General features: G+C 35.1%; 1 protein-coding gene across 1 annotated transcript in view; it reads right to left on the bottom strand.

Moving 5' to 3' along the window:
• Positions 1-10,774: 10,774 nt before the first annotated feature.
• The window catches only part of LOC111404762 (trihelix transcription factor PTL-like), a 25,143-nt gene continuing 24,100 nt past the window's right edge, over positions 10,775-11,817 (bottom strand). Inside the window, exon 2 of the mRNA XM_023033524.1 lies at positions 10,775-11,815. Within this exon, the coding sequence (XP_022889292.1) occupies positions 10,775-11,815 (1,041 nt within the window). The remainder of the gene's footprint in view (positions 11,816-11,817) is intronic.

The raw sequence follows: 11,817 nt of genomic DNA, 5'->3' as shown, positions 1-11,817 counted from the left end.
ATATGAATTATTTGATTTGAGTACATGACAAACCTATTTATAGGATAGCATAAGACTACTAAGAGTCACACAATTACTAAGACTAATAATGACTAATAATGATGATGAATGCATCCATTAATAATGACTAATAATGATGGTGAATGCATCCATCTTTTCATCTTCCTCTCCAACACTCTTCATATTTCATCATGTGGAGAAAACCAAAAATCTTCAATACTCAACATTCTCCTCCTTGAAGCTTTTGGGTAAAACTCCAATCTTCAATCTTAAGTCTTCAAACCTGGATTTGGGCAATGCTTTAGTGAACATATCTGCAATTTGAGATTCACCTGGACAATATTGTAGATGAACTTCTCCTTCTTTCTCAGCTTGTCTGATAGCATGGAACTTCACTTTAATATGCTTGGTTCTTCCATGATCAACTGCATTCTTTGCAACAGCAATGGCTGATTGATTATCCACCATGATAGTTGTAGGATCATCTTGACTTTTCGCAAGATCATTAAGAATTTTCCTCAACCAAACGGCATGATTTACAGCTGATGATGCTGCAATATATTCAGCTTCTGCTGTGGATTGTGCCACTACTTCTTGCTTCTTTGAATTCCAACAGAATGCTCCCGAACCAAGTGTAAATAGATAACCACTCGTGCTCTTCATATCATCCACGGAACCTGCCCAATCACTATCTGAATATCCAATCAAATTTGAGCCAACTCCTCCAGCAAAATAGATGCCATGATTTATTGTTCCTTTGATATACCTAAGGACCCTTTTGGCAACTCCAAAATGTGTTTGTGATGGCTTACTCATGAATCTAGAAAGTAAGCTTGCCGCAAAATTTCTTTTGTGAAATGAAAATACCATTTTCTGTTTGCTCAACCTCAATGCCCAAAAAATACTTCATCTCTCCAAGATTTGTCATCTCAAATTCTTCCTTCAATTTATCAGCAAACAAATCAATTTGCTTTTTACTGTTTCTTGTGATGAGTAAATCATCCACATACATGGATAGAATCAGGATATCAGAATTTTCATCACTCTTCACATAAAGAGTATGTTCATTTTCACTCCTCCTGAATCCTTTAGCGCATAGATAACCATCTATTTTGCTGTACCAAGCTCTTGGCGCCTGTTTCAAACCATACAAGGCCTTTTTCAGCTTGCATACATGATCGAGATAGATTCTAGACTGGAAACCTTCAGGTTGTTCAACAAAAACATCCTCCTCCAGTTCACCATTGAGAAATGCGGATTTTATATCCAACTGATGTATCTTCCACTTCTTTTGTGCTGCTAGTGCAATCAATAATCTGATGGTGTCAAACCTTGCAACCGGTGCAAAGGTCTCAAAATAATCAACACCACTTTCTTGTGCAAATCCTCTAGCAACTAACCTTGCTTTGTATTTGTTCACTGTGCCATTTGGATTCATTTTTGCCTTGTAAATCCACTTCACTCCAATCACTTTTCTTTCATCAGGACGAGGTACCAATTTCCAAGTCTGATTTTTATGAATCATCTCCATTTCAGTTTCCATTGCATCAACCCATTCAGAATATTGTTGTGCCTCTTCATAACTGCTGGGTTCAACCACTACCATATTACACCTCTGATAAATCTCATTCAAAGATCTGGTTCCTCTAGGAGTCGAACTAGATCTTGAAGATTCAGAATTTTCTGCAGTAGGTGCGATAGATTCTATCTCGGAAGACTGAACTTCTGGTGTTGGAATTGAAGTTTCCACTGGGATAGGAGGAAAAACTGCTACCTGTTGCTGTGTATTGGTTTCATTAAAATTCCACTCAGAACTTTCATCAAATTTTACATCACGGGATATCACAACTTTTCTAGTTTCTGGAAGATAGATTTTATAGCCCTTTGTCTGTAAACTATAGCCAATAAAGATCCCCTTCACAGCCTTTTGCTCCAACTTGCTTCTTTTCTGATTTGGGACATGAACATAGCACAAAGACCCAAAAACTTTCAGATGCTTGGCTGTAGGTTTCATTCCACACCATGCCTCAATAGGTGTCATATTTTTCACAGCTTTTGTAGACAACCTATTTTGCAAATAAACGGAAGTATAAACTGCTTCTGCCCAAAACGAATTTGGAAATCCCTTCTCAGCTAGCATACATCTGGCCATCTCCATGACAGATCTATTTTTCCTTTCTGCCACTCCATTTTGTTGCAGAGTGTAGGGAATGGTAAGTTGCCGATGAACTCCATAATCCTCACAGAATTGATTGAAGTTGGTAGATGTATACTCCTTGCCATTATCCGATCTCAAGGTCTGAATTTTACATCCAGATTGTGCCTCTACCATACCATATTCTTGAATTTTTTGAACACATTGAACACATCTGACTTGTTTCTTATGAAGTACACCCAACACATTCTTGTAAAGTCATCAATGAATAGCACAAAATACAAATTATGACTCAAGGATGGAGTTTTCATGGGACCACAAATATCAGTATGCACAAGCTGCAATTTTCCAGATGCCCTCCATGCACCATCATTAGAAAATGACTCTCTATGCATTTTTCCCAAACTACAGCTCTCACATACTCCTCCAGATTCATGAATTTTAGGCAAATCTCTCACCATGCCATGAGAATGCACATATGACAAAGACTTGTAATTATAATGACCATATCTTCTATGCCACAAATCAGATTTATCCACATCAACTCTAGACATATTTGCAAGTAAGCTATGCCATTGAATGCTAAAACTTCTATTATGCATAGGCAAACTAGCAATTTCAACATTATGAGGATCATAGATTTTGCATTTCATATCTCGAAAATGCACAGCATATTTCTTTTCAAGCATTTGACCCACACTTAGTAAATTTGAATCCAAGCCAGGCACTAAAAGTACTTCATCAATATATCTTGCACCTTTCTTTGTTTGGATAGCAATGGTACCCTTACCTTTGGCTGGTAGGACTCCTCCGCTTCCAATTTTCACCGTGGCCTTCACATTTGTGTCTAAATTGCGAAAAATCTGCTCCATATTGGTCATATGATTGGTGCAACCACTGTCTACAAACCATGTTTCCTTGCTACTCAATTCAGCTCCATGAACAGCTACAAACAAATGGTTTTCACCATTACTTTCATGTGCAAATGCTGCTTGCTGATTTTGATTTCTTTGTTGATATTGTGGCTGATTTAGATTCTGCTTTTTGGCTCTACAAAACTTTTCAATATGGCCCACTTGCTTGCAAAATTTGCATTGCTTTGTCTTCCAACACTTCTTCTCAAGATGGTTGGTTTTTCCACAATGAATACAAGGAGAAAATGAGTCTCCTTTGCCTTTCTTCTTCCCTTCTTGGTGTTGTTTTCCTCCACCTTCACTTGAACTTTGCGGTTTAAACTTTGTCGCAAGAGCTCCTTCAATAACTACCTTAGATCTTGACGTTAACCTTTGCTCATAGACTAACAAAGCACCTGTAAGTTCAGTTAAAGAAAGACTTGACAGATCCTTCGTATGCTCTATAGCCGTGGTAACAGCATCAAACTTTTCGGGTAAGGTAATCAACATTTTGTGCACCATTCTTTTGTCTGGTACGTCCTCTCCATTCAATTTAAGCTGATTCACCACATTAGCCACTCTAGAAGAGTAGTCCTTTACGGATTCAGCATCCTTCATCCTTAGATTTTCAAACTCTCTGCTCAAAGTTTGCAATCTTACCGCTCTCACTTGCTCAGACCCTTTGTACTCTTCTTGTAATTTATCCCAAGCCTCTTTTGCTGTTGTAACAGCCACAATCTTGGAAAAAATTGTCTCAGTGACAGAAGCGTGCAAGAAGGTAAGAGCCTTCATATTTTTTATTCTACGATCCTTCTCTTGCCTCATTTGATTCACAGTAGGGTCTGCATCCAACTCCTGTGGAATATAACCTTCTTCAACAATCTCCCATAGATCATGTGCCATCAAGAAAGCCCTCATTCTGACAGACCAATACTCATAGTTTTCGCCTCCAAACATCATGGGGATGGGCATTGAAGTTAGAGTAGAATTTGCCATTTTTCCTCTTTCTCACAGGCCTTTAAGATCAGGAGTGCTCTGATACCAAATGTTGTTCTGATTGTGATTTTAGTATGCAACGGAAATAAGGATAGATTCTATCAAGACCGGATCAGTTCAGTAATAAGAACAGAACAAAAGATATTTTGAGAGAAACTTTTTTTTTTATATGAATTATTTGATTTGAGTACATGACAAACCTATTTATAGGATAGCATAAGACTACTAAGAGTCACACAATTACTAAGACTAATAATGACTAATAATGATGATGAATGCATCCATTAATAATGACTAATAATGATGGTGAATGCATCCATCTCTTCATCTTCCTCTCCAACACTCTTCATATTTCATCATGTGGAGAAAACCAAAAATCTTCAATAATCAACAATTTCAACTTATTTATGAATACATTTCACATTCACAAATGAATTTCTCTAAAATTTACATATATTTATTTTTAACATTATTCAACTAATGTGCAATGCACATTCACCGCGCTAGTAGAGCGGAAAGGAGTGAAGAGAAAAATAGAAAGAAAATTGATATTTTGTAGTTTGACTGAAAAAATTAAAGGAATTATTTTAGTTATTTATTTCAAGTAAAGTAAAAAACTATAAAATGACAAGTTTTTAGTCACAGACTCACGTTAATGAGTAAATAGTATTGGAAGCTTTTACCGTCTGTCTTATTTGCCCTTCACAGTATCAAACGTGTAAAAACAATTGAGAAATCAATACAAATAGCACCAAAAATTAGTCCTCTTTTCTACTTCCTGACATCTTCCACTCCAATTTTTATTCATAAATTGCATTTATAAAAATAAATAGTTTTGTTCTTGATTGAGGTTAAGAAACACTCCTGGCCTAGATTTAAAAAAAAAAATTTTAAAAAAAAAATCGCGAAAACAAGGCAAGTTTTGCGAATAATAGTAAAATTTATTTTTGGAAAATGCTAGTCTGCCAAGGTGTATTTTCCAATTCTTGTACAGGTTCCTGACAATGAGATGGGCCCCAGGGCAACCCCTCACGTCAAAAAAAAAAAAAAAAAGAAAAAAAAGAAAGGGCTAACCCACCATTGAGAGAAGCTTGTACAACTTCTATGAAAAAATGGCCTGCCAATGTAGCAACTCCCTTTATTTTTTTCCGCAAAACTAATGCTATAATATAAAATTTATTAAAAAAAAGAATGCTAAATCTTTCACGTAACCCATTTCGATTGGCCAGTTAGCCACCAGTCAAATCCCAGATTTAATAAAAAAAAAAAAAGTTTAAACAAAGCAAAGTATAAGAATTTGCTTCAAGTATGTTATAGAAAAGAGGTTTTTCAAATAGAAATGTGCTACATGTACAAACAATTTTTGAAATAGACATGCTCAATTTATTTGTTTACAATAAAGATACTTGTGCAGTACTCAAGTGCTGTAAAAATTATAGCCCTCTCAAATGTGTAGGACTCGCAGTTATTTTAATCACGGGCTCCCACCCTTTATATGTGAGAGGGCTATACAAGATGATATACCTATAACACTTTTATTATTTTTTATTTTATCAACCTATATCTTAAAGAAGGTGTACAAATAGCACACCTCTTTCAAATATGTGAGTAAATTGTCAAATCATAATGTCATCAGCCATCCTTTTGATTTTTTTAAAATACCTAAATCGTCTGTATACGTAAAATATACGGAGAAGAAGAATTGAAGAACACGAAATCCTCGAAGAATTCAAGAATTCAAAGGTAGAGACAGAGTCAGAGTCGAAAAGATACAGTGTTTTGATTTCATCAGATTTTGCCTTGTTTGGGGTTTGAACAGTGAGAAGCTTCATTAGATAGTGCAGTAGGCAACCTCTGAATCAGTACTACATTAACATGTGAGATTTCAGGTTTTCTGTCACCCTTCATTTATGGAGGAAACCCTGTATGGAATTTAAGAAGAAACTATAGAATTACCGTTGAGGTTCGTCTAGTTTATAAGAAATATTGCGTACATGGATCTGAACGTTATATGTTTTGGTATAAGCTGATCAAATATTTACGTTGAAGATCTAAAGGATTGATGACTTGCTCAGTTGCTCTAATTCATATAGGCTGAAATTCTAATTTTCTCAGTTTTATTTTATTATTATTATTATTATTATTATTATTATTATTATTATTATTATTATTATTATTATTTTAACGTGTTTGGCAAAAATGTTACTTCAAAACTCGAAAGGCTGGAGAAAATGATGCAATAAGGACCATGATATCATGACAAAATAGACCAAGCATTAGTGATATTTCACTATTGTTGATATTGTACTAATGTTTGTTTCTGTAACTTGGAAAATTATTGTTACTTTGCCAAAACAAAGCTTCCAGTTAATACTAGAGAAAAAATTGTCTAGCACGAAATATTTTTCAGTAAATATAAACGTTATAATGTGCTGACACTTAAATTATGCATAATGGTTCTCTAGTTAATTTAGGTGAAATAATAATATAAACTTGGATTAAAATTTTTAAGTATGTTCGAAGAGAATTCAACAAGCAGTTGATATTTAGCTCCTGTTTGGTGGGGATTAAAATCAGATCTTTAATAGATTTTGATAAAAGTTAATGAAATGTGTGAAATTTATGAAATATTTGATTAAAATTAATTGTTCACTTCTATTTATATTAAAATATGAATTTTAATTCGGGGATTGAGAACTGATTGCAAATGTTATGAAAGATATGAGTTTCAAAATTCACAAATCCTTAAAAGAATTCGGTGCAATGCAGGCCGGTTTGTGTTCTATTATTTTGTAGTTAAAATTTTATTTTTAAAAGATGGGTGATTGATATATATCTTACAAAATATACACTTAACACTTTGAAAAGTAAAATTTATGAAGAAGAAATGAATCCCGAATGAAGGCCAATTAAGGTCTTAAAAATGGAACCTGAAAGTATCATTTTCAATTTTATTTTAAGCCAAGTAACGATAGGCGGTGTCATTTCAATCAAATCATATGTTTGTTGCCTTTCTCTCCCTATATTGAAGATTTTTCCAAACAAAATTAAGAAAAATAGCGCCCACCTCTGATGGAACTTCGACTTGTTCGATGGTCATTACTGTATATAAATAATATTTTAAGTATTTTTTTTTTTTTTTTGGGGAAGGGCGTGTGATTAAGAAGTGGGTAAAAATTTTGAGTTTATGTGCAAAATATTTTATTGTGTGAATATTTAGCTAGAGTTGAATATAAAAATTAAATTATTTATTTTTAAAATTGTCAAATAGGGACTTAAATTACACGCATGCATTGATACATATAAACAACGATGAACATACTCGTATACTTCTTCATTGGAAGAAGTGGACAATGAATTTGTGCATTTTTACAGTAACTTGAGAAAAATAGTCTGGTGGAGCCCATTGACCTTGGTATCTTGAGGGGTGGTCCTGTGTTGTCAAAAGAGCATTCTTTAGCGCTTATTCAGGATATCTCGGAACAAGTGATTACAGATGCATTATTTTCTATTAGAGATGATAAATCACCGGGTCCGAATGCACTCTTCTTGCTTCTTCAAGAAATCTTGGAGTATTATTGGAAAAGAATTTCTGGGAGCAGTCAAAGAATTCCTCACCTCTAGCTCTGTTCTCAAGCAAATGAACCATGCGATCATCGCTTTTGGTCCCCAAGGCTAATCACTCTACATCCGTTGGTGACTATAGACCAATCTCACATTGTAATGTGTTCTACAAAGTAATTGTTAAAATCCTTGCATCTCGATTGGGTCCCATCCTTGGGTCAATTGTGGATCAAGTGTGTTGGAGAATATCCATCTCGCACAAAAGCTTCTAAGACAATACAATCGAAAGAAAGTTGCTCCTAAATGCCTTCTCAAAATAGATCTTAAGAACGTGTATGATTCGGTTAATTGGGAATTTCTCAAGAATGTGCTACATGGTCTTGGCTTTCCTATGAAGTTTATCAGTTGGGTGATGGAATGTATTTCTACTCTTTCATATTCTATAGCGCTCAATGGTAGCTTTTTATGGATTCTTTAAAAGGAAAATGGGTCTTTGTTAAGGTGGCCTTCTCTTGCCATTTTTGTTTGTAATTTGCCTTGAGAATTTCTGATGTAGCGAAAGATTATAAGAAAGATAAACAATCACAAAATAAGAAAACTCTCAAGGAAAATCTTGTTGAATTCAGGAATTGTCATCTCAAAGGGCTTTTAACGCCTTAAATAGAAAAAAAAAAACCTAGCAAAATTCGAAAAATAGAAAAATATGAGATAGCTACTAAGATGGAAAATCCTTATCTTCAGGATCATCCTCCAACAAACGGAATATAAATCTGAGTTTTATGAAAAAAGATATTGGAAAAACAAAAATTACCATAAATAGCAAAAACATCTAAACGAGGGATTTTGCCCAAAAGTGGCCTTGCATCAGGGCCAAAGGCCCTGTGTTTTATTTATTGGCTCGATTCCAATCGAATTAGACTAGCAATTCGCCAAAATGAACAAACCCGAAGTTATCATGAAATCAAAAACCACTTTTATGCCTTATGACGGTCCCATTTCATCATAGACTCTAATCCCTTATGCACTTCATCAATTTCTTGAGAATGTTGAATGGAGCTACGGAGAATAGCAAGTTCAATTATCATCCCAAATTTGGCCATTTAAAGATTACAAACTTGGTATTTGCAAATGATTTGATGCTCTTTGCTAGAGGAGATCCGATTTTCGTTGTTATCTTGATGGATTGTCTGTCTACGTTTGGACACATATCGGGATTGATGGTGAATGTTAGCAAGTCTAGTTTATACACAGCGGGGGTTCATGACAAGAGCTTGAGGAAATTTTTGAATTAACTAATATGTCCAAGGGTTCTATGTCATTCCGATACATGTGGTTGGTCTAAGGCATCCTTGTCCTATGCGCGAAGAGCGAAACTTATTAGATCCGTTCTTCACGGTATGGAATGTTTTTTGCTTTCCATATTTCCTATCCTTGTTGCGGTTGCTTCAAAGATCATTAGCTTATGCCCCAACATCCACTGGGTTACTAACAAACCGTTGGTTGCTTGGAGTAATGTTTGTTTGCCAAAACATGAGGGTGGACCGGGATTTAGAGATATAAAATGTTGGAATTCAGCACTACTTTCAAAATCCATTTGGAATATCCATAGTAAGAAAGTTCTTACTCGCTATGAATCAATCAAATTTACCTCTGTGGGGCTACTGTTTGGGAATGTATGGCGAGGAATGAGCACTCTGCATTGATCAAGAAGCTGTTGGACATTCGAAATCAGCTTAGAGGGTCGGAACTCACTAACCATGCTATAGTTAATAGGCTATCTAACTGGATAGCTTCTGGCTGTTTTTGCATGGGCAGGGCATATAGTATTTTAGACCGATGTGGAAAAAAGGTGCTGGACAGGGGATATTTGGAGATTGTACGTTACTCCAAAACACTCGATGTTGTGGCTGGCTACACAGTCTAAGCTTTTAACGATGGATAAGTTGATGCATCTTAACATTGATAGGATAAGTGTCTTTTATGGTACACACCTTGAAACAGAGAAGCACTTACTTTTTCAATATGTTTTGTCTTCAAGCATATGGGGACGGATCAAAGAATGGGTGAGGGTGAGGAGGTCAATGATGACGATATTTAGTGTACTGAAGTGGATGAAGAAAGAAGCCTGAGACACATTTTGGCAATCTAAAGCCAAGAGAATTGCTCTTGCTTGCACGGTCTACCAAATTTAGATGGCACGGAATAGAATTATTTTGGAGAATCTCAAACCATATATTGACAGTATTGTGAGACGGATTAAAAAACATGTATGCAAAGTTATGTTCTTTTTGTATTCTAATGTTTTGATTCATTTTGACTTTCTAGCATTGGGTTGATAAACTTGTCGTTTGTACATCCATGATTTTTGTTTTGCCTGGATATACCCAATGTACTTGTACATGATGTTTTAATTAATAGAATTTACATTTATTGAATAAAAAAATTTGATGTACATATACACACAATGCAATGCAATGTTACTTTAGTACGAAGAAATGAAATGATTTAGCTTCAATCAATTTTAAAATATCAAGAAAAAAGAAAAGAAAAGAATATTATAATTGAAATACAATTATGTGGATTGGACCACAGGATAAAAACCGTAAAAAACAAATTAAAATTTTATCTACTAAACTATGGCTATGTTTGAAATCCATGTTAGAATACATTTTGAAATAGTAAATTGATAAAAAAATATGCGATTAAAAAATAAAGAACAGTTTTAGGTTTGAACGTAATATTATTTTATTAAAGAATATATCAATGAAAAGAGAAGAGAGAAAAATGTATTTAAAAAAAAATAGAAATCAAGCAAGTGGTAAACATTACAAAGTAATTTTTGTTTTATAAGATCGTCAATCAACAATATATAAAAGAAAAAGGGAAACAAGAAAAAACTAAGCAAACTATCACAGTCAATTGACATCACACAAACTCCAGAACTCTAGCAATCCACAAGACTTCCATCAAGTGATTCAAGACAAGGGAGAAAAGGAGTTGAAAATATTACCATGGAATATACAACCTGCAAACAGAAATTAAGCAGAACTTCAATCTCAATACATGGATGGTAGTTGGTAAAGTCCCCTACGTCAGTCGTTAATAACACTTTCAGCTTAATATTGTCTAAATTCATCAGAAACAATTCACTGAGAATAAATTATTTCTATCCCTTGTTGAGTTTCAGCGCATAATTTTCCCATATGTTGTCAGCATCTCCCATGAAGTACCTAAAGCAGAAGTCATTCATTCCATTATCATTTGATCTTGATGTATTATCAGCTTCTCGTTCATTGCATATTGATTCAATGTTGTTCTGATAATAGGAGCAGCCTTTAGGATTCTCCCTTCTTTTGTTGTTGCACTCGAGTAGATAATTATTGACACTTACCCACTTTTCTTTGCACGTCAAACCGCTCCTGTCGTGTCCAAAACAGGCCATTTTTATGGCAATTTCCTCCCAGATGACCTCTTCAGAAACTCCACCTTGTAGCAATCTTTCTTCCATACTAGTCCTCAACTGGAATAGTCTTGTAATCTCACGATCAGGCCAAATATTGTCTCGTTTAACTGTGTTGGTTATAGTTTCACTTCGATCGTCGTTCGGGTTTTTCCCTGCAGCTGCCATTAATTCTTTTCCACTCAATTTTTGCAAAGCCTCCCTTAATGCAGCATCCCTTCCTTCAATCAATGCTCTTTCATTAGCCCAAAACTTTTGCTCCCTTTCTATTCTTTCTGCATCTTGTTTTCTCCATTCTTGCTCTCTCAAAATCCTTTCTTGTTCTTTATGCTCAATTGTCTTCATCATTTTCTCCATCCAGGCTTCTTGTTTATCCATCAATTTCCTCATTTGGCTATCAATGAAACCTCTTATCTTTGCTTTCCAGCACCTCTTACCTCTACTCTTCTTCCTCTTGTTAGTCGAATTGTCGTCTACTCCTTCGTGGAGATCAGTATCATCTGATGAGGTAGTATCAAAATCAGAAGAATTAGATAGACTAAGGCTGTAGTCCGAAATCTTTGAAGCCGGATAGGCTTCTTGATTAGGCACTGCATTCGGTGTTTTGTTCCTGAAACTGCTTCCGATGACTACATGAGTTTCTAAGGCTGAGGCACCATTGTTGGTTTCACCATAGAGGGCTTCAAGCTGGCGAAAAAACCTATAGTGCTTGCCATCATGTCTTCCAGCCTTTCCTTCTTTTGTTTTCT

This window comes from Olea europaea, chromosome 11 (assembly GCF_002742605.1).
Source record: "Olea europaea var. sylvestris chromosome 11, O_europaea_v1, whole genome shotgun sequence".
In the NCBI taxonomy this organism is placed as follows: Eukaryota; Viridiplantae; Streptophyta; class Magnoliopsida; order Lamiales; family Oleaceae; genus Olea; species Olea europaea.
This window is presented reverse-complemented; position numbering and strand designations above follow the sequence as displayed.